The following is a 23,349-nucleotide window of genomic DNA, read 5'->3' as shown; positions in this document are numbered from 1 at the left end:
ACTTCTCTCCTCCTCTCTCGCGCTTGTTCATTGCGCAACTCTCTTTCTGAGGCGTTGGAGAGGAAGCTTCCCAAGCGCGCAGAGGATATTGCAAAATGCGCTTTCTCAAACATTCCTGTGAGTATGGAGAAGTAGCACGACTTTGCGGCCATATATGTGCTCTTTAGGGTCGGATGAAGACACGTTAACCTTGTGCTCGACTCAACTATAAAGCGAGTTTACATTGAAGGGAATCATGATGATGCTTTGGGAGCGACTGTAGGTAAGACCCCTAGATCACTAGATCCCTGTTTGTGGTGACTGACACCATCTGTGTTTGATGAATTTATATCCATGACTTGACTCCCTGGGTTTGGTTTTTGAAAAGATTTCCCAGATTTCCCCAGTAAACATGCGGTGTGGTAAAATCCTTACCTGGCATTTAACTTGTTGAATGAATGTTCATGTTTGTTCAGTAGACTCATGTCTATATATTTTTTTTACATCAGGCTGGCAGTCACACTTAGTCATTCTCCACTATGACTTTTTCCCACATTTTAGAATGACGGGAAAGCTTTGGAAAATCACACTAAAGTATTTTATATTTAAGTTTCCTTGTCTAGATTTCAGCACATTTATCAGCCAACTTCATTAGGAGCACTAGTGAAGGAGGTTCATGCATTTGCTGGATAAGTAATGATGCTTTTTTTAGCTGTTTTAATGTAAATTTTAATTGCATAAAAATTGCATTAATTTACCAAGTGGGTTTCAAGCATTTAAGCAAAAGCCTTTGGATTTATATATATATATATATATATATATATATATATATATATATATATATATATATATATATATATATATATATATATATATAAGGGCTTTGATATCATGAGAAACATAAATTGACTGTGTGTCCAGATGGTGTGAATGTACAATGGGGCCAAAATAGGAAGTGGATGATTTGTGGCTTTGATATTGTTTTATTAACTTGCACTTTAGTTGTTATGTTGACTCACAATGCATCATTAAACTGAAGTCAGCAGTGACTTCATGCTTTCATTTATTTTGCATGCATCTTTTTTTTTTTTTCAAATGACTTTTATATAAAAAAAGTTAAATCTGCAAACTAGTGCCACCTTCTACCTTCCACCTTCTGATGTATACCTTCTTTATTGGTGACCGTTTTAATCCGTTTACATTTATTGCATTCGCAAGTGTGTTTGTAAAGCCATGCTTTTGTATAGTAAATGAATCAGAGGAAAGTGGCTATTTGTAGATTTATCGGCATTCAGTTCTAGTTCAAAGAAGCAGATTGTAGTTTCTGAAGGTCTCCCAAACATTTACTCAAATGTATTGAATTAGATTCCACACATCATCTATGTTTAAAATGTTTAAAATCATAAACATTCACCATAACAAGCTGGAAAAAGCATGTGTTTTGTATAATATTGCTTATGTAATTTAAGGTTGGAGTTATTTGAGATGCATTTGAATAGTACAACATGTCCTCACGCACATACATGTTTGGACTGAATCAGACGCATTGGGCAAACAGCAGACTCGTTGCTATTATGAAACGTCATGTGGCTGAAGTGAAATCTGTGGTTGTGGGAACTCAACCCTTGAATGGTTTTCTCTCTGTCTGTTCTCTTTGATGGACATGTTGTAAATGGCTTGTTAACTTGTACTTCACCCTGTCAGGAAATTGTTGAACTATTGAAAAGATGTAGCATTTTAGAATGAATTTTCCATGGGTCAGTAATGAGTGTCATTGGGGATTGTCCTTTTCTTTTTTAAAACCAGTGCCACCCAGACTTATCTTGAACTTGACAAACAGGTTCATTCTGGTCGCCAATTTTCTTCTTGTTTGTTTTTCCATTTCTTAGCAGAAATGGTCAAACCGGATTGCAAATGTTTGTGAATCAGCCCAAAAATAATGCAACTCGCCTTTAATAGTCAACAGGGTATTTTTAGATCTGTCAAAAATGAATTTTTTTTTGAGAATTGACCAACATTTAGGGCATCCAAGATGAAGATGAGTTTGTTTCTTCATGGGAACAGATTTGAGTCAAAATGCTGAAGACAAAAGTTGAAACTAATCCAGCATTAAGATGTTTTTAACTTACCGAACAGTGAAATTAATCAAATGAAATTAGTTAATTGCACTCAAATAATAATGAAATAAGAAATAAGTTCTGTAAACTCAAACTTTTGTTATAGTAAGGTGAACTTTCTAGTTCCCAGCATGCTTTGCATCAGAAAACAAGGAAAATAAATGTAGAACTTACTTAAGTGTTATTTTGTCTGTTTTTACACAAGATTAATGTCATGAGGGACATAAGTTAGTACTTAAATGTTGTGTTATATTAGAATTTAGAAAGGTTTCTGTTATGTTGGTTTTGTAGTGTTACCGTTGTGGTGAAGAGTAGAGCCTGTGGCTAGGGTGAGGATGGACAGCAAAAGACTGAATTTGAGTGTATTTCCCAAATTATACAGTATGAGTTGAAAAATAGAGAGAATTTTGAATGCATTACTCTCTAATTATAAATGGAGAAATATCAATATTTATGGAGATAATTTAAGGCAACTGGAAATGTAATTTCAAATTGTATGTACACATTAAACATTAAAAAACATCACTTAAATGTTTTTGTGTAATGTTACAAGATATTTTTTGAGTTCTGTGAACTTATTAGGGTTCACAGTGTTCAAAGACGATAATCCATAATAACGTCCTTCTCGTGTTCTCTCTCACATCAACATCCACCCACTTATTTGTTTAGAGCTGTTTGGACTCGTATAGAGGACTCGTATTTTAGCTGGGATCATCGATTTGGAGTTTCTTAAAAAACATGTGGATTATTGTGATGTTTTTATCAGCTGTTTGGACTCCCATTCTGACGGCACCCATTCACTGCAGCGCATCCATTGGAAAGTGATTCGATGCTTCATTTCTCCAAACTACAATGGAAAATCGAGCTTAAAGGGATAGTTCACCCGAAAATGAAAATGACTCCTAGATTTACTCACCCTCAAAACATCCTCGGTGTATGACTTTCTTCTTCCAGAAGAATACAGTCAGAGTTATATATAAAAAATTCCTGGCTCTTCCAAGCTTCATAATGGCAGTGAATGGGTGTTGAGATTTTGAAGTCCAGTAAACTGCATCCATCCATCATAAAAAGTGCTCTGTGTGGTTAATAAAGGCCTTCTGAGTGGAATCAATGCATTTGTGTAAAAACTTTATAAACCATAATCCCTAGACAAATGCATCGAGAGCAAAACAAAAGACCGGTCATGAATTAAAAGTACAAAATGAGAATTTGTAAAGAAAAATGTCGGAGGATTTCGATATAAGCCAAGAGGAGACTGGTTTTCCTTTACTGTAAACAAAACTTGGTTATTGCGAGACTAGCATATTCTTACTGGATCTTACGTAAACGTCCTTCGTCAAAATGATAATATCGCTTAAAAATGTATTTAAATGTGGCTGCTGTAAGCATGTAAGTACAAGTTGAATCAACTGACATCATCACCTGTTAAAAACTATTTACTAACCGTAAATGTTTTGCAATCCACTGAACATCTGGATGAGGGATTGGAGGTTGCGAGCAGATCGAGGTTTGGCCGGTTTAGTTGAAATGTTTAAATTCAGGGTTAATGTGGGCCATGTACTAGATCCTGTTTAACAACAGACTGTTTCCTTTTTCTTCAATGTGCATGTTTACATTTATTCCTCAAATTCCCATTTTAATGCTGAGCAGGCATGTTAAGTTCCTCTGAAGTGCAGCCGTGTAGTATACTCTTTGAAGAACGAAAACTGTTGTGCAAGAATGACTGTGTTACAGTCGGTCGAGAGCTACTGAGCTTCAGCTCTAGACAGCATTTCCCATCCATCTGCATTTCTTGGAAAGGAGGGAAGTGAGAGTAGAAAATATATGCTTAAGCTTAGTTATTTACGGTTTATGCATCTCAGAATGTATTTGCCTTCTTGTTTTTTTGTGTATTTTATTATTTTTTGCAGTTTGTAATTAGTTCCCAGTTGTCATTTTCAAGAAAATACTATATGCAAGCACTTTTTTTTAAGTTGTACATTAAACAAAGCTTATTGAAGTATGTTTGGTAAAAAAAAAAAAAATCAGTTGTTCTACTTTAGTGTTCCTTGCCATTTCTTTGTAATTATTTGTGACATTTACTAGTAACTTGAGAGTGAAAGTCAGACCTACACAGATTTTCTTCAAAAAATCTGAAATTAAATATTTTCAAATAAGTGTGCATTTAATTCCCACATCTGTGTTTCTGAGTTTAATTGATTTTGTGTCTCATTTGCCATTATTTTTCCATAATGTGTGTGTGTGCGTGCGCGTGTGTGTGTGTGTGTGTGCGTGCGCGCGCGTGTGTGTGTGTAGAAAATAGTGAAATTATTTTTTACAAATGTTCTTTTTCACTCTGATCCTGGGATGACCTTTGATTTTGTGCCTCAAACACGTTCAGTAAACACGAGGTTCAAAGTTCATCAGACATGACTAACAACATCATAAAAGCTGAAGGGAACATTCAAGAGTGCCTGAATATCATTTGTAGGGTTTGCTAATATCAGAATCATGGACAATCTGCAAATATCAGGGACATTTAAAGTTGAAATTGCAGATGTTTGTAGAAAAATGCAACAACAAACACACACACACACACACACACAAATATATATTTTAGTTATCCTCATCTTTTGTGTGTGTCTGTTGTCTGTTAGACATTCTATTCTAATTCTAATTTCTTAAATTCAAAAATTAAATTACTCTTCTGCATTCTGCATCTCTATTCAAATTCCGTCATCGTGTCATTTCTTTCTCTACAGACATGGGTCGGTCGTTCCTCGTTTTCCTGGTCGCAGTACTTCGGGCAACTGAATGTGCCGTGATCTTAACGGAAACTTTAGGTCCGGGTAAGGAAGTTGCATCTGTTTCCTTAATTAACTTTACTACCTGAATGAAGTGAGTCATATACTGATGGGTGGCAATGAAATAAAAATCTATTATAGCTTGATGAGGATGTTTAATTTAATGTACCTCATAAAACTCTGTGTACAGAACAGCATTTAAACTCAAGGCGTGGCTGCAAAGCTCTGAAAATACTTATTAAGATACAAGGTGCACAGTATGTGTGTGTGTGTATACATACATATATATATATATATTTTTTATCAGTATGTGTGTTCCCTGCGAACTGAACCCATGACCTTTTGTGCTGCTAACGCAATGCTCTACCACTGAGCCACAGGAACATGAACAAAATGTTTTGAAATCTATGAAAATAATTGATGAACCGTGTTGTGGAAAAAATATAATCTTATTTATTTATTTATTTTTAGGTATTTATTTATTTAGTAGTACTTATAGTTTTTGTTAATATTTTGAATAAATTCTGTTTTTATATTTTCTTTCTTTTTTTTTAAGGGATAGTTCACCCAAAAATGAAAATTACTCGATTATTTACTCGCCCTCAAGCCATACTCAGAGTATATGACTTTTTTTTCCCCAGATGAATACAATCAGAGTTATATTAATGCTGTGGCTCCTCCAAGCTTTATAATGGCAGTGAATGGGTGTTGAGATTTTGAAGTCCAATAAAGTGCATCCATCCATCATGAAAAGTGCTCCACGCATCTCTTGAGTTTCATTAGTTATATTGTTTATCTTTGTCACTTTATTATTAGTATTTTTACATGTTCATATAGTTTTAATAAAGCTCTGATTTGCTCTGGTTATTATGATGCAAACAAGGTTCACAGTGCATATATTTTATTTTATTTTAAGTATTTTAACATGTCCATATAGTTTTAATGAAGTTTTAGTGTATGCATTTTTAGTTATTTTAAAACTTACGAAATAATCCAACTAAATTTAAAATGAGAAATCGTTGAAATGAGTTTGTTTTTTATATTTTATTTTATATCAGTTAATGTTTTTATTTAATTATAGTCATTTCTATGGTTTTAGTTAAGAATAATAACATCGCTTAAGGCAGTTAATGCATGGAAAAAAATTTAGCATTAGTGTTTATTTATTTATTTATGTTTCCATGCTCTCATATTATGCCTTTACATTCTTTACATTCTGTTTTGTGTTGGTCAGTAAGTGTCTTCATCATGCATGTCTCTGAACAGAATCCTGCAAGGATTACGGACAGGCGTTTGAGCGGATGTTCCCGATCCCCGGTGAAGCGGCGATGCTGGAGTGTCCACTGCAGTTGGATTATCTCTTTAATACTGCAGAAACGCCATACAGCGTCACATGGTACGATGAGAGAACGGGCTCTGAGATCACGGAGCTGGAGCAGAGCATCATGCTCAATAAAACACAACTGTGGTTCTTTAACGTCAGCATGCAGCAGCAAGGAAAGTACTCCTGTGTGGTCAGGTATGAACAGACTCCATCCTCTCCATCTTTAAAGTCATTCTGTATGTTTATCAATGAGAAGCAACGGATCAAGCCACTTCTCTCAGGCACTCAAAGTGTTTGACTCGTAGGAATTAATAGCGTGTGCAAAAAAAATTAATATTTTGGGATATTGTTGTTTATCAGGACTTGAATTTTGGATAATAATTCTACTGATTCCTGCAGTTTCAGTGTGTATTTTCAGCATGAAAAGCGCTTGGGACAGATGACCGAATGTATCATCTGCATGTGATTTTGAGTTTACAATTTGAAACAAATCTGTCACAATTACAGTAGATCCGTGCATGAGGTCTTAAAGAGACAGCAACCTGATTAAACCTGCTGCAGTCTGTCATTAAGGGTTATTTATGCATTGAAGACTAACCTGTGATATTAAAGCTCAACAGATGATTCAGTTTCTGTGGTATTTCTGTATCTGAATATTATTGTTATACCCATCAGAAAAAGTTAAAGCACAGTTAATTTGATTTGTTTGTGCCATTGCTTGCCATTTATCTATTCTTATTTTATTACTGACGGTTTACTCGTCCTTTTTAGTTCAAATACATTAATTTCATCGTTTGAATATATATAAGTATATTCCTCATAGTATAAATTGTAAAACACAAATACACTGGGTGACGAAACATTTAGGCTGGAAGATTGTAGTTTAAAAATATGTCTAAAAAATACCCCTCAAATTAAAAAAATACCCCCCATAAGATCCACCTAAAGGGGGACACCCCCCCCCCATTTTCCAAAACGAAATTCAGGCCCTGATTATGATAATTAGACAATGTTTTGCTTTGTCTGTTTTTGTGCTGGTACCTTTTTCTGGATTAGGCCTGTTATTTCACCAAAGCTTTATTTATTTATAAATTTACTTGTTTTTTTTTTGAGTACTTCAACACACCCAGATCCTTGTTTGATGTATGCATATCAAATTTTATGTCAAATCCTTACATCTAATCAATTAATTAATTTAGAGTAATAAGAAACTATAGGACTGTTACAATCAATTGAATTCAGAACTAATACTCTAGTACTCTCTATTCTAATTCTATTCTTTAAAAAAAAACACTTGTCCGTTTTAGACTTGCACTCTATTCATTTGCTTCTTGTTTTCTTAAAAACACTAGCTTTCTAATCTTTTTGTATTCTATCCTTTTATTTTATTTTATTATACAGTTAACAAAAGCAAAAAAAAAAGTCCTTTAACACTAGCTTGTTCTAATCTTTTTTTATTCTATGTTTTCTTTTAATTTATTATATTATTTAAAAGCCCTTGCTATGTGTACTACTTTAAGATAACTAAAACTTGTTATAGCTCTTGTATATCATTGCTCTTTTTGTTGTTTTTGATTGCTTCCATCGTCTTCATTTGCAACTCGCTTTGGATAAAAGCGTCTGCTGAGTGACTAAATGAAGTCTTTAATTATCAAACTCAAGTCACTGTTTTAAGGAGTGAGTCACTGAGTCATTCATTCAACCGTTTTCAAAAGGTTATTAATGTTTCTTATTATAAATAGTTTTCGCTGATTCATATTTTTTGTGCAAACAGTGATACATTTTATTTTTCAGGATTCTTTAGAGAATAGGACGTAAAAATCGTACTCACCCCAAACCTTTGAATGGTATTTTATCATGTTTTCAGCATTAATAATAATCAGAACTGTTTCTTGAGCAGTAAATCAGTATATTAGAATGATTTCTGAAGATCATGTGACACTGAAGACTGGAGTAATGATGCTGAAAATACGGATTTGATCACAGGAATAAATTACATTTTACAATATATTCAAAAAGAGACAATTTATTTTAAATTGTAAAACTATTTCACAGTTTTTGCTGTATTTTAATCAAGTAATTTCAGCCTTGGTGAGCAGAAGAGACTTATTTAAACATATGTGTATATTATAAAATATTTTATATAAAATGTTTGTTGTTTATTGAACTGTGCTGTAAAATCAATATCACATCTTCAGATATTTCAGTGATGTTGTCTAAATGTATCATATGGAAAAATTAATTTTTAAAACAATTTTACTGCATTATGCAATATGCAATCACAATATGAATAAGAGTCAATCTGATCAAAGGGATTAAGGGGTTTTGGGGATGTTTCTGTGGGGTGGGGGATTTCAGGAGGTGCTTGCTTCACATGCAATCATTTTGGAAGTGAGGTGTTTTTTAGAAATGTGTCTTGGGCAGAGGATGTGGTTACTCTGTCAGACTCCGGGTTACAGACCTCGCATGCAACAGAAATGCCTTTTTTTTTAAATCCTATTTTTAAGATGCTGAGATTTTTTCCACTGTGACCTTGATATGTTTTGGTGAGATTCACTGAAGCTGCAGTGCTCTGTTGACTGAAGAAATAAATGGATGGAAAGATCAGGAAGGATTAATATGTGATGTTTCCAGGATGGTGAGATGAGCAAACCAGTGTAGTGTTAAACAGCTGTTGAAGATCCTGACCTTTAAACAACCTGCTGACAAACACACACTTACTGTCACTGACAGAAGCTGTAAGCAAAGAAAGGTTAAGAAAACAGGCTGAATATACAGATGAAAAAATAAAAAAAGTTAAAAGGCAAAGATGTGGTGCTTAGCTGCTCTTTTGTGTAAAGTGCAATGTGCTGCTGGAAGCTTCTTATGTTACATGAAATAATATAATTAGGAAACTTGCTATGTATTTATTTTTCTTAAAGAGAACAAGTAAAGATACATGAAATGTATTATACAGAAAAATTAGTTAACAATGCTTAAAATATAAAGAAGAAGTTAAACATTTAATTTAGGTAATAATTAAGAATAATTCATTTGTAAGTGGTGGGGGGGGGGGGGGGGGGTTACCTTACAGGTGTTTACTAAAAAAAAAAAAAACATGATTTAAACTTAAAAAATATAAGGATTGCTAAAATTGTTTGTTTATTGTTGTTTTATTTATTTACCTACTTATTTGTTGATGTTGTTGTTGTTTATTTTTAAATCATTTTTATAATTGAGTTATATATTTATTTTTTATAAGTATTGTTATTTGTGTTTTGCTTAATTTGAAACTTAAAATTGTTTTATTGTTATTCTTTTATTTTATATATGAATTAACCCATAAAGCAAACTATCAGTTTGTTTGTTTATTGTTGTTTTTATTTATTAGTATAGTTATCATTTGTGCTTTGCTAAACTTACGAATCAGAAAATTAAATATTAGGACTGTTAATATATATATAAATAAATTTATTTATTTATTTATTTTTTGTGTTTATTTTGTTTTTATACATAATTTAGTTTATATTATTATTATTATTATTATTATTAAAGAAATCCAGTATAAGAAGGGCTGTAAAGAACATATGGCAATAAAATAAAAATAAAAAACAAGGTTGAGAAATACTGATATAGATAAATGCATTGAGCTTAATCTGTCAGCAGAGGGCAGCATTAGTCTTTTGCATCCCATATTTCCTGTGTGTGTGTGTGTGTGTGTGTGTGTGTGTGATCCATTTCCTCTATTTTATATCTTATTCTTTCCATGCCACTGCTGTGTGTAAAATATATGCAGAATACTAGAACAAAACAGTTTTTTAAAGCCATTGCATACAGTGATTTCTTTTCTTTTTAAAATAGCATGCATTAAAATGTCTCTACTTCCTGACAGGTAATGTTAAGATACACACATTGTGAGAAATTAGCCGGAATGGTCCAAACTTTTGTAAGACAGTCAGTAACATGCGCTGCCTGTCATGTCTTTGGTTTAGGAGCGCGAGCTGCTTGTCTTGATCACCACGCTTACCATGTCTGTGTCTATTTTGTCATCAGGACTCAAAGTGAATGCTACAAACAGGCGACAGGACTGGTGGTGACCGAAATGACGTCAGAAAACTGTGAGAGACCACAGAGGGGACTCCAGCCGATCAGCCTTGATGTAAACGATTTCCTCGCCTGCCCTCTGAAGAAATATCTGAAGATCGTGGACAGTCCGTCCATCCAGTGGTACAAGGTAGAAAACGCATGTTTTATCTCTTTATCTGATAAAGTTCGTCAGAGAGGCCTTAAAGCGACAGTGCATCCAAAAAAGAAAGCCTAATGTTGTTCCAAATCTGTTCTGATGAGCAACATTAATATTCATTAGAGTAGCTTTTTTTAAAGACTAATCCAAGTCTAGGAATCACATTAGCCCTATATGTAAGATTAATGTATTTTAATTGCATATAACATTTCCATGCATTTGGAATAAAACTCAAAGATTTATGCTGTTTCTAAGACATTAATAAAATCAAATGAAATCAAATAATTAATTCGGTCAATAATAACTATTGCATGATTTTTATTTATTTAGTAATATATATATATATATATATATATATATATATATATATATATATATTAGTTCAGATATCTAGCCTGTTTCATTTATGTATGACTGGCAAATGTGCAATGATTAAATAATGATTAGTTTGTTAAAACAGTGTAATCCAAATGGATGGAAATTTTATATGCAGTTCAAAAACATAAATCTTTTTTGAGGCTGGGAACCTTGATTCTTAAATTAAATAAATTGTAATGTTTAAGTAACAAACTAGCCCTTGTTAATATGTTCAATTCTGGATGCGAACGTGATGTATCAGGTCAAATTTATCCTACGAGTATTTAATACCATTTGCTAAAAATCATAGAAAACCAATGCAGAGTACATTTTTCTGTGGTTTGCATAAATGTAATGTCAGTACTAACATAAATGCATTTTATTTTGGATCTGTGCGTCATTCATTCATTTAGACGCATAGATTTGATGGTTAAAAGTACAGGTTGTAGGACCTGCCACTAGAGGGCGCACTATCAAAACAATAACAATCGCGTGGTTTGATGACGCTAAGAAGGAGCGTGGAATGATGGGATTTGTTGTCTTCTACCCAACCGCTGACGGCCATCAATTCAGACAGAAACATAAATCATGGATTTAACGCGAGTTCAGCGATTTGCGCGATTAGATTACATACAAAGTCAATGCAAAGACGCGATCAGACTATGGATCAGATGCGTCCTCGCGCGGGTCTAGAGACGCGGTCCCCCGCGTTTGCCGTGTATGCCCCATAATACTAATCTTGTTGATCGTTATAATAGCATACATTTTTTGTAAAGATACGAATCAGAACAACTCACCTGTCGAGTAAAACACAAGCGAGATCGGCATCTCTTTCTAGTTGAAGTTTGTCGCGGAGCTACTTCCACATTTGTCCAGGACACTGTTGTCATGTGATTTCTACATCAGTAAAGGTGGTAACAATGGGTAACTAACGTCATTAGATTCATATTCATGCTACATACTCCGATACAGTAGGTGGCGGTATGCACCTGATAAGGCATGGTTACAATCTGCCATAAAACTAAGAAGAAGAAGAAGAAGAACTAACGTCATTGACAGGCGACTGCACTGCCCCGTGTCACTGTTTAGATTGGGAATTTTCTAATGATTTACAAGTAGTTGAAAACATTAGAGATATTGTTAGTAATTAGCTGGACAAAATATATAACACTAGCCTCGTGGTTTTTGGATATTTTACTGCAAGTATCTTACAAATTGTACCTTTAATGTAAACTCTCTTTCTTTGTCTCTATTGTGTCTGCTTTCCTCTCAGAACTGTGAGCTCCTTCACGAAGATGAGAAGTTTACTCCAATTCTAGATATGCTACACATACGCAACGTACATCACGACGACGCCGGATTTTACACCTGCAAAATTACCTTTCGTCTAGCTGGAGGCATCCGTGAAATGGCCGAAACTATAGAGGGTGAAGTGAAGGGTGAGCATTTACTGCACTACAGGAAGATGATGTGTGAAGATAATGACAATTTGCTGAAAACATCACAGCACTTCAGTCCATAAGTTAATGTCTTGTGAAGCCAAAAGCTGAAACAACTCTAGCATTAAGATGCTTTTAACTCAAATGCATAGAGTCCAGTGTAAAAGTGCATCTCCTGTTGCCTCTCACATCAAAATCCAGTCACATATTTGTTTAGAGCTGTTTAAACCGTGCTTGATCTGTGCAGATTTCTCTCCTGATTCAGACCAGAACACTTTTCCACTGGAGGAAGCGTTATTATGGATTATAAACCCGTATTTGACTTAAAATCGTCTAAATGCTTGATTTGTTTCAGCTTTTGTCTTCTCCAGATGTTAACTGATGGACTGGAGTGCTGTGGATTATTGTGATGTTTTCATCAGCAAAGCAGTGCTTTAAATTAATGGTATATGATTTTTTATAATTACTTTGCCTTTTAAAAGCTTTTTTAATTATTGCAGATGAATATTTAATGAAGCCAGATATGATCGAGCCGGTTAATGAGATCATCAAAGTGGAGAGGGGTGAGCTGGATAATTAATGTATTTATTACTTTATTATCATTTAGTTATCGTGGTTATTTTTTCAGCCTCTCAATCTATGTGTTCTGTACACGTGAAATTAATTTATTAACCACATCCTTCAACTAAATTCACCAAACTGAGTGTGTATGTGACTTATGAGAGTATTATAGACTCAGCTTGTGTTTGTTCGTTCATTAGGTTCATCTTTCAGGAAGGACTGTGTGGTCTCTGTTCGGGGAAAAGGCATTCCCATGGTTGATGTGTTCTGGGTGTCTGAAGAGGAGTTTATATCCTTTGACACATCACATCGCATTCATCAGAAACCCATGAAGTACGTACTGAGTTTAGCTGTGTTTCTGATGAGATAAAGATAGTTTTAAACTTTAATTTGTTCAGATTTGGTGTCCCTAGTACGATGGTGTTTTAGTGCCACGTAAAAAAAAAGAAAAGAAATCGAAGATTACGAGAATAAAGTCGAAACGTTTCGAGAATAAAGACGAAACGTTTCGACTTTTCGGGAGTTTCTTTTTTCGACTTTATTCTCGTAATATTTCGACTTTATTCTCATAATATTTCGACTTTATTCTCGAAACATTTCGACTTTATTTTTCTTAATATTTCGACTTTATTCTCGTAATATTTCAACTTTATTTTTCATAACATTTTGACTTTATTTTTCATAATATTTTGACTTTAATCTCGTAATATTTCGACTTTATTCTCGTAATATTTCGACTTTTATTTTTCATAACATTTTGACTTTATTTTTCATAATATTTTGACTTTAATCTTGTAATATTTTGACTTTATTCTCGTAATATTTCGACTTTATTCTCGAAACATTTTGACTTTATTTTTCTTAATATTTCGACTTTATTCTCGTAATATTTCAACTTTATTTTTCATAACATTTTGACTTTATTTTTCATAATATTTTGACTTTAATCTCGTAATATTTCGACTTTATTCTCGTAATATTTCGACTTTTATTTTTCATAACATTTTGACTTTATTTTTCATAATATTTTGACTTTAATCTTGTAATATTTTGACTTTATTCTCGTAATATTTCGACTTTATTCTCGAAACATTTTGACTTTATTTTTAATAATATTTTGACTTTTTCGTAATATTTCGACTTTATTCTCTAAACATTTAGACTTTATTCTCATAATATTTCGACTTTATTCTTGAAACATTTTGACTTTATTTTTCATAATATTATGACTTTATTCGCGGAATATTTCGACTTTATTCTCTTAATATTTCGACTTTATTCTCTTAATATTTCGACTTTATTCTCTTAATATTTCTACTTTATTCTCTTAATATTTCTACTTTATTCTCGAAACATTTTGACTTTATTTTTCATAATATTTTGACTTTAATCTTGTAATATTTCGACTTTATTCTCGAAACATTTCAACTTTTTCGTAATATTTCGACTTTATTCTCGAAACATTTCAACTTTTTCGTAATATTTCGACTTTATTCTCGTAAAATTTTCGATTTATTCTCATAATATTTCGACTTTATTTTCGAAACATTTCGACTTTATTTTTCTTAATATTTTGACTTTAATCTTGTAATATTTCGACTTTATTCTCGTAATATTTCGACTTTATTCTCGTAATATTTCGACTTTATTTTTCATAACATTTTGACTATTTTTCATAATATTTTGACTTTAATCTTGTAATATTTTGACTTTATTCTCGTAATATTTCGACTTTATTCTCGTAATATTTCGACTTTATTCTCGAAACATTTTGACTTTATTTTTAATAATATTTTGACTTTTTCGTAATATTTCGACTTTATTCTCTAAACATTTAGACTTTATTCTCATAATATTTCGACTTTATTCTTGAAACATTTTGACTATTTTTCATAATATTATGACTTTATTCTCTTAATATTTCTACTTTATTCTCTTAATATTTCGACTTTATTCTCGAAACATTTCAACTTTTTCGTAATATTTGGACTTTATTCTCGAAACATTTCAACTTTTTCGTAATATTTCGACTTTATTCTCGTAAAATTTTCGATTTATTCTCATAATATTTCGACTTTATTTTCGAAACATTTCGACTTTATTTTTCTTAATATTTTGACTTTAATCTTGTAATATTTCGACTTTATTCTCGTAATATTTCGACTTTATTCTCGTAATATTTCGACTTTATTTTTCATAACATTTTGACTTTATTTTTCATAATATTTTGACTTTAATCTTGTAATATTTCGACTTTATTCTCATAATATTTCGACTTTATTTTTCATAACATTTTGACTTTATTTTTCATAATATTTTGACTTTAATCTTGTAATATTTCGACTTTATTCTCGTAATATTTCGACTTTATTCTCGTAATATTTCGACTTTATTTTTCATAACATTTTGACTTTATTTTTCATAATATTTTGACTTTAATCTTGTAATATTTCGACTTTATTCTCATAATATTTCGACTTTATTTTTCATAACATTTTGACTTTATTTTTCATAATATTTTGACTTTAATCTTGTAATATTTCGACTTTATTCTCGTAATATTTCGACTTTATTCTCGAAACATTTTGACTTTATTTTTAATAATATTTTGACTTTTTCTAATATTTCGACTTTATTCTCTAAACATTTAGACTTTATTCTCATAATATTTCGACTTTATTCTTGAAACATTTTGACTTTATTTTTAATAATATTTTGACTTTATTTTTAATAATATTTTGACTTTTTCTAATATTTCGACTTTATTCTTGAAACATTTTGACTTTATTTTTAATAATATTATGACTTTATTCTCATAATATTTCGACTTTATTCTTGAAACATTTTGACTTTATTTTTAATAATATTTTGACTTTTTCTAATATTTCGACTTTATTCTTGAAACATTTTGACTTTATTTTTAATAATATTTTGACTTTTTCTAATATTTCGACTTTATTCTCTAAACATTTAGACTTTATTCTTGAAACATTTTGACTTTATTTTTAATAATGTTTTGACTTTTTCTAATATTTCGACTTTATTCTCTAAACATTTAGACTTTATTCTCATAATATTTCGACTTTATTCTTGAAACATTTTGACTTTATTTTTAATAATATTTTGACTTTTTCTAATATTTCGACTTTATTCTCTAAACATTTAGACTTTATTCTTGAAACATTTTGACTTTATTTTTAATAATGTTTTGACTTTTTCTAATATTTCGACTTTATTCTCTAAACATTTAGACTTTATTCTCATAATATTTCGACTTTATTCTTGAAACATTTTGACTTTATTTTTAATAATATTTTGACTTTTTCTAATATTTCGACTTTATTCTCTAAACATTTAGACTTTATTCTCATAATATTTCGACTTTATTCTTGAAACATTTTGACTTTATTTTTAATAATATTTTGACTTTTTCTAATATTTCGACTTTATTCTCTAAACATTTAGACTTTATTCTCATAATATTTCGACTTTATTCTTGAAACATTTTGACTTTATTTTTAATAATATTTTGACTTTTTCTAATATTTCGACTTTATTCTTGAAACATTTTGACTTTATTTTTAATAATATTTTGACTTTTTCTAATATTTCGACTTTATTCTCTAAACATTTAGACTTTATTCTCATAATATTTCGACTTTATTCTTGAAACATTTTGACTTTATTTTTAATAATATTTTGACTTTTTCTAATATTTCGACTTTATTCTTGAAACATTTTGACTTTATTTTTAATAATATGACTTTATTCTCATAATATTTCGACTTTATTCTTGAAACATTTTGACTTTATTTTTAATAATATTTTGACTTTATTCTCATAATATTTCGACTTTATTCTTGAAACATTTTGACTTTATTTTTAATAATATTTTGACTTTATTCTCATAATATTTCGACTTTATTCTTGAAACATTTTGACTTTATTTTTAATAATATTTTGACTTTTTCTAATATTTCGACTTTATTCTCTAAACATTTAGACTTTATTCTCACAATATTTTGACTTTATTCTTGAAACATTTTGACTTTATTTTTAATAATATTTTGACTTTATTCTCATAATATTTCGACTTTATTCTTGAAACATTTTGACTTTATTTTTAATAATATTTTGACTTTTTCTAATATTTCGACTTTATTCTCTAAACATTTAGACTTTATTCTCATAATATTTTGACTTTATTCGCGGAATATTTCGACTTTATTCTCGAAACATTTCAACTTTTTCGTAATATTTCGACTTTATTCTCGAAACATTTCAACTTTTTCGTAATATTTCGACTTTATTCTCGTAAAATTTTCGATTTATTCTCATAATATTTCGACTTTATTCTTGAAACATTTCATATTTTTTCATATTTTAAAACATTTTATTTATTTTTTCCTAGTAAAAATTACTTTATGAATGTGTGTATGTTGCTCCTGTGGTAGAAGACTTGAATTAATTATCCTTTATTGTCTGAAACCATTTAGATAAGACTTGTCATGTATTTATTATATATAATCTCTTGATTTTGCATTTATAAAATTCGTACTAATTCAACACTTGTTGTTTATGCTTAAACCCTTCTTTGACCCATAAATATATCATTTCTGTGATAAGATTTATTTCATGCATGCATCATTCATGAGTCACGACAGATATAAGGAATATAGATAAAAAAAATAAAATTAAAGATGACTACCTGTAAAAATATTATGACTTTATTGCAATCACAGGCAGACAGAAACCACATCTTTATGGTTTCTCTGTGGGATTTCCCCAGAGTCTTGGTAATAATACAAGTGGGTGAATATTCCCCTGTATTGTTATGTTGGTGAGTGATATACTTTTCGTTCAGTTGAAGTGTAACCCTTGTCCTTTCCTCTTAAAGTGAAAGCAGAACGAAGGATGGTTTTCTTTTGCTGCGAACGCTCTTTCTGTCTGCTGTATGGGAGGAAGATTTCTACGTAAACTTCACCTGTATGGCGTCCAGCAGCCGAGGACAACTGTTCAGCCAGATCTCACTCGTCCCTGCGGGTGCGTCACAACAACACCTTAATAAATATTACTTCCTGACACTTATATCTGTACATCAGATATCATTTTGTGGTACAGCACTTTCACTTTTACTGACAGATAACTAGTTGTTGGAAACTTGACCACTGGTGAGTGTTTCTGATGTAGACAGAGCTGCTGAGATTTTCCTGCAAGCAAAGAAAAAAAAAGCACAGACCATCAACAAATCTGCACCTTCTTTATTTTATTTTATTTTATTTTATTTTATATTTTATTTTATTTTATTTTATTTATTTTATTTTATTTTATTTATTCATTTTAGTTTAGTTTAGTTTTTATTTTTTATTACTAAGAATTTATTGGGTTGTCTAAAGTTTTAAAGGTTAACTATCATGTAAAAAATTTAGTTGATCATTTTAATTAATATTAGTTTTTAATGAACATCTTAAAGGCAATATAAACTCTCTGTAAACTTTAAAACATGTAACTCTGCAAACACAATATGTAGGAATTACATAAGACTAAGAACGATGCCAACATCTGATAGGTAAATGCATTAATTTGTTAAAAAAAGAGAAGTAAATATATATATAAACTAGTTCATAAAATGTGTTTTTTTTTTCAAAAATTAAATATTTGAAAAACAAGATATTAAAAATATTTAAATTAAAATATTACAGTATTTACATTTTTGATATTCAAATATTTAAATTTAAATATTAGAATATAAAAAAATAATATATGCAAATATTTACATTGAATCAAATATTTAAAGTCACATAAACAAATTAATATTTTTATTATTAATATGAATTTCAAGTACTATCAGTACAACTTCAACATTTAAATTAGGGATGTAAATAAAAAAATTTATCTGAATTTTCTGAAATTGTAATAACAGTAATTGTAGTTAACCAGTCAAACTCTCATAAACTCTTCGTAATAAAATAAAACATGCAGATTTGTTGTTGGTTTGTACTTTCTCTTTTTGTTTCTTTTTGACAAAACGATGCCAGCAACCGTTAAGTAAATACATTAATATTGTAATAAATAAAGGTAAATCATTTCATTAATATAATTATGGGGCATTCAAGATGTTATTCAATAGCATAAATCATTAAATCAACGTACATGACGGGTAATAATTTAAAGATTAGCCAGTGGGAAGTAATTTTTCAAGAAGCAAACATGATCTACTTTACACTGGCCGAAGATAAACAGCTGTTTTTGTTTGTCCTGTCCCTACATCAGCAGATGGGAGCCTTTTCTTGCTTCTCGGTCTTCTTCTGGGCTCGGTGGCATTGCTTTTCGTGATAGGTGTGCTTCTGTGCACCATATTCAAGGTGGAGCTGGCCTTGTGGGTCAGGACTGTGTTTCCATTTCTCTACAAAACCACAGGTGAAGTCACAATAAACAGGAAATACACTCTTGCACTTTAGCATCGTCGCACAGTTACTGGGAAGTTACGCATGTTACATAAACTCGAATCAACACCTTTCAGTGCATTCACAGCGCTGCAGTGCATGCTGAAAAAATACATATTAATTGTGTTTTATGTATTTAGTTTGGCATGTTCTGTGCCCTTTGTTCGCTTCTTGTAGATGGTGATGGGAAGCAGTATGATGCATACATCGCCTATCCCAGAGTCCTCGAAGGCTCAAGTGAAAAGGCTGAGATTTTTGCGATGAGTACTTTGCCGCAGGTCTTGGAGGGCCAGTACGGTTATAAGCTGTTCATCCTGGGCCGGGACGGCCTGCCTGGGGAAGGTAAAGCATGTGCAACAAAACAAAGCGCTTTCATATAAACAGCTAATTTCATTTAAGACATCAAATGATGATCGAACACCAAGTGTGAGCTGTATTTAATGTAGATGCACCATTTGGGTAGAAAAATTAAATCGAGATATTTATTTTCCCCTGATAAAAATTGATTTAAAATGTGGTTAAAAAAAAAAAAAATATATATATATATATAATTAAAAAATATGAAATTTAAAAATATTAGTATTTACATTTTTATTTTAAATATTTAAGAAATTTAATATTACATTTTATCATACAGTATAATTTTAAAGATTCAATACTAATATTTTGGTTATACTAACCTACAGTAAATGTCTGTCTTAATTTTTTTTTCAATTGTAAACGTTTAACAATTAAACTTTTATTCTGATTTAAAATTAGACATCCAATGAAGATGGGAGACCAAACGTAAGCTGTATTTAATGTAGCTGCACGATTTGAAAGAAAAATCTAATTTAAAATGTGATTTAAAAAGAACAAAGACACAGGTTTGTTGTGCTTATGTGTATTGCTGCACAATTTAGGCCCAAATTTTGTGATTTCATACTGTATATCCATATGACAATAAAATATAAATAATAATTTGTCTCATTATTATTGTTGTTATTATTAGTACTCAGAAAATAATACTATTAATACCAAATAATACCAAAAGTTTTGGTAAAAAAAGTTATAAAAATTTGCTAAAAATAGCAGTTGCGATAAAAAAAAATTTGCGGGAAAATTTTTTTTATTAAAAAAAGTATTTCTGTGTGTGTGTGTGTGTGTGTGTGTGTGTGTGTCTAAAAAAAAAATAGCAAAATAAATATAAATAAATTTATATATATATATTTATTTTGTTAAAAACTATACATTTAGTATATTATTATTATATAGTCATATTGTATATATATATATATACAGTATATGACTATATAATAATAATATACTAAATGTATAGTTTTTAACAAAATAAATATTACTATTTTATTATTTCACAGTGTGAATAGTAAATAAAGAATAAAAGTAATATTTTTATTTTACAGTAGAACTGTAAAATTGCAATACTAATATTCAGCTCTTAATTTTTTGTCATTTTCAAACACTAAACCATCAAAACCAAAAGTATTTATTTTTAACTTCGTATTACTTTTATGTATTTAATTATTTAATTGGGGTTAGGAGGATTAAGCAATGAGTTAATTGAATTATTTACCTGTACTTCTGGAAAAATATAATGGTTTTGGAATGATATCAGATAATACTCGTGCAGACCATATAATACTGAGATCTCTATTGATTTCTGTCATTTATTTTGAGTTTCCATCACTGCATCCTTCAGAGCTTTACTCGGCTCTTTCCCGGTGTGTTTTCCAGCTGTGGTGGACGTGGTGCAGGACGCTCTGAGCCACTGTCGCAGACTGCTGCTGCTCTACACGGCGTCGTCTCTCTGCAGCCCGGAGGCACAGGACTGGGCCGAGCAGCAGACCGGTCTGTACCAAGCGCTGGTGGAGGACTCCATAAACATCGTGCTGCTGGAGCTGGAGGAGATCCACCAGCCGCTGCGGCTGCCCCTCGCCGTGCGCCTCCTCAAGGACAAACAGGGAGCTCTGCAAGCCTGGAAGAGAAGGAAGAGGTGGGCGTTCTGCGACGGGAAGTCAGAGGACCGTGTGACCTCTCTCCAGCCCTCGGTGCGCTTCTGGAGGGAGGTGCGCTACCATATGCCCATCAGAGGCAAAGCTAAAGAGACAAACTGGTTTAGTTTCTAGACTAACACTACATGTGAACACTCAGGGTCAAAAGTTGTACTGTGTATAGTGATGCTGTCAGCAATCTGGAATGGTTTTCTGCTGCTTTTTCTTAAGCAGTTTTTGTGCCAGAAGATTATTTTTGGTTTAACCAAATGATGAGTCATAGCTTTCCTTTTGACTTTCCTCTTTTTATGGTTTCTAAGGAGAGAAACTAGACAGGGCGAGGCCAAAACTTGGTACTTGTTTTTTTATTCTTCTTCAGCAAGGATGCACTGAATGAAGACGTTTATAATGTTTAAAATTAGAAGTTTTTGAACTTTCTGTTCATCAGAGAATCCTGAAAGATTATATGCATTATGGTTTCCACAAGAATATCTGTCAGCACGACTAATTATCAGAAATGTTTCTCGAGCAGCAAATCATCATATCAGAATGATTTCTGAAGATCACGTGACACTGAAGACTGGAGGAATGATGCTGAAAATACAGCGGAGCATCACCTAAATAAATTACACTTTAACAGATATTAACACAGAAAACAGTTATTTTAAATTTTGTAAGTTTTTTTCTGTATTTTTGATCAAATAAATGCAGCCTTGGTGAGCTATTTTATGGAAAGTAATTGGATTTGTACGTCTGGAGTTGCAACCTCAAAATCTCAACCTCAGAACTCTTCATGAGGCCCCAGAGATGAGAATCCTGAGGTCTGTCGTTTCCTGAACATGAAACCAGACCTGATGCGGTTTCTGATATGATCTGGTTTGTATGAGAGGTACAGTACGTCAAACTGTGTGTTGAGATCAGAAAACACTTGCACGTCAAGCGTTTTGTGGGCAGAAATGATGTATATAAGAGAAACTTTCTCATGATTTGTTGTGAGATACATGCTTTTGTCAGTAGATAATTCTAAATTGGATTGTCACACATTGTGTTGAGCATTCCTGTTATTTTTAAAGACATTTTCCAAACATTTTTACTATGTTTTATGTACAGTATAGATTACATTTTTACTGTAAATAGGAAGATTCCGAAAAAGATTAATTAAAATGTTAAAATACTGTCTCACTTCAACAGATGGCTCTGTTTATTTGAGCATACTGTTTGTTAGCCGGGGACTATCCGTTTTCCCCGATCAATGCAGATTTGAGGACAGCCATTGGTTTTGCTGTTCTGTTCGGTTGCTAAAAGCACAGAAATGGCAAGCTTTTCCTTTTAATCGAAGAAGCTCCAACCGCAAACACGTGACCCAGATTCAGTTACACAAATTTCCGTTCAATGCTGACAGTTTTTTGAACCACAACTTCAGTCAGATCATACACATGTATGAGTTAGGGGATGATTATAGACAGACAGACAGACAGACAGATGCAGCATTTATAGATATGTGACCATGGACCACAAAACCAGTCATAAGGGTAAATGTTTTCGACATTTTTGAAGATTTATACATCATTATGAATCAATAATCTTTCCATTGGTGTATGGTTTATTAGGATCTGACAATATTTAGCTGAGATGCAACTATTTGAAAATCTGGAATCTGAGGGTGCAAAAAAAAGAAAAACATTCTAAATATTGAAAAAATCATCTTTAAAGTTGTCCAAATGAAGTTCTTAGCAATGCATATTACTTACCAAAAATTAAGTTTTAATATATTTACGGTAGGAAATTTACAAAATAACTTCATGGAACATGATCTTCATTTAATATCCTAATGATTCTTGGCCCATGCAATGTATTTTTGGCTAATGCTACAAATATACCCCAGTGACTCAAAGGGTTACTTCAGCCAAAGGTGAAAATTAAGCCATAAATGACTCACCCTGAAGTCATCCTAGATGTATGTGACTTTCTTCTTTCAGACGAATTCATTTGGAGTTATTTTTAAATTGTCTTTGATCTTTCAAGCCGTTTGATGACACTCAGCGGTCCTCGAGAAGTTTAATTAAAAGCTCATCCATTAATAAAAGTGTCTTACACAGCTCCGGGGGGTGAATCGATGCATTTTTTGTA

At 31.5% G+C, this 23,349-nt stretch overlaps 1 protein-coding gene across 3 annotated transcripts; it reads left to right on the top strand.

Annotated features, from left to right (window-relative positions):
- The first annotated feature begins 6 nt into the window (after positions 1 to 6).
- LOC132153229 (interleukin-1 receptor type 1-like) lies at positions 7 to 21,741 on the top strand. 3 transcript variants are annotated; one of them, XM_059562587.1, is made up of 11 exons: positions 7 to 117; positions 4,838 to 4,924; positions 6,146 to 6,398; positions 10,236 to 10,416; positions 12,056 to 12,221; positions 12,722 to 12,784; positions 12,983 to 13,115; positions 17,680 to 17,825; positions 19,059 to 19,202; positions 19,406 to 19,570; positions 20,963 to 21,741. In XM_059562587.1, the coding sequence occupies exons 1-11, from the start codon at positions 96 to 98 to the stop codon at positions 21,352 to 21,354; spliced, it is 1,752 nt and encodes a 583-aa protein (XP_059418570.1). In that variant the 5' UTR covers positions 7 to 95; the 3' UTR covers positions 21,355 to 21,741. The 3 variants fall into 3 exon arrangements, with proteins under 3 accessions (XP_059418570.1, XP_059418568.1, XP_059418571.1); XM_059562585.1 differs by having other exon boundaries at positions 15 to 117; positions 19,056 to 19,202; positions 20,963 to 21,740; XM_059562588.1 differs by lacking the exon at positions 7 to 117 and adding an exon at positions 118 to 262 and having other exon boundaries at positions 19,056 to 19,202; positions 20,963 to 21,740.
- The last annotated feature ends 1,608 nt before the right edge of the window (positions 21,742 to 23,349 follow it).

This window comes from Carassius carassius, chromosome 11, assembly GCF_963082965.1.
Source record: "Carassius carassius chromosome 11, fCarCar2.1, whole genome shotgun sequence".
Classification (NCBI taxonomy): Eukaryota; Metazoa; Chordata; class Actinopteri; order Cypriniformes; family Cyprinidae; genus Carassius; species Carassius carassius.
The sequence above is the reverse complement of the archived record's forward strand: the minus strand, read 5'-3'. Positions and strand labels throughout refer to the sequence as shown.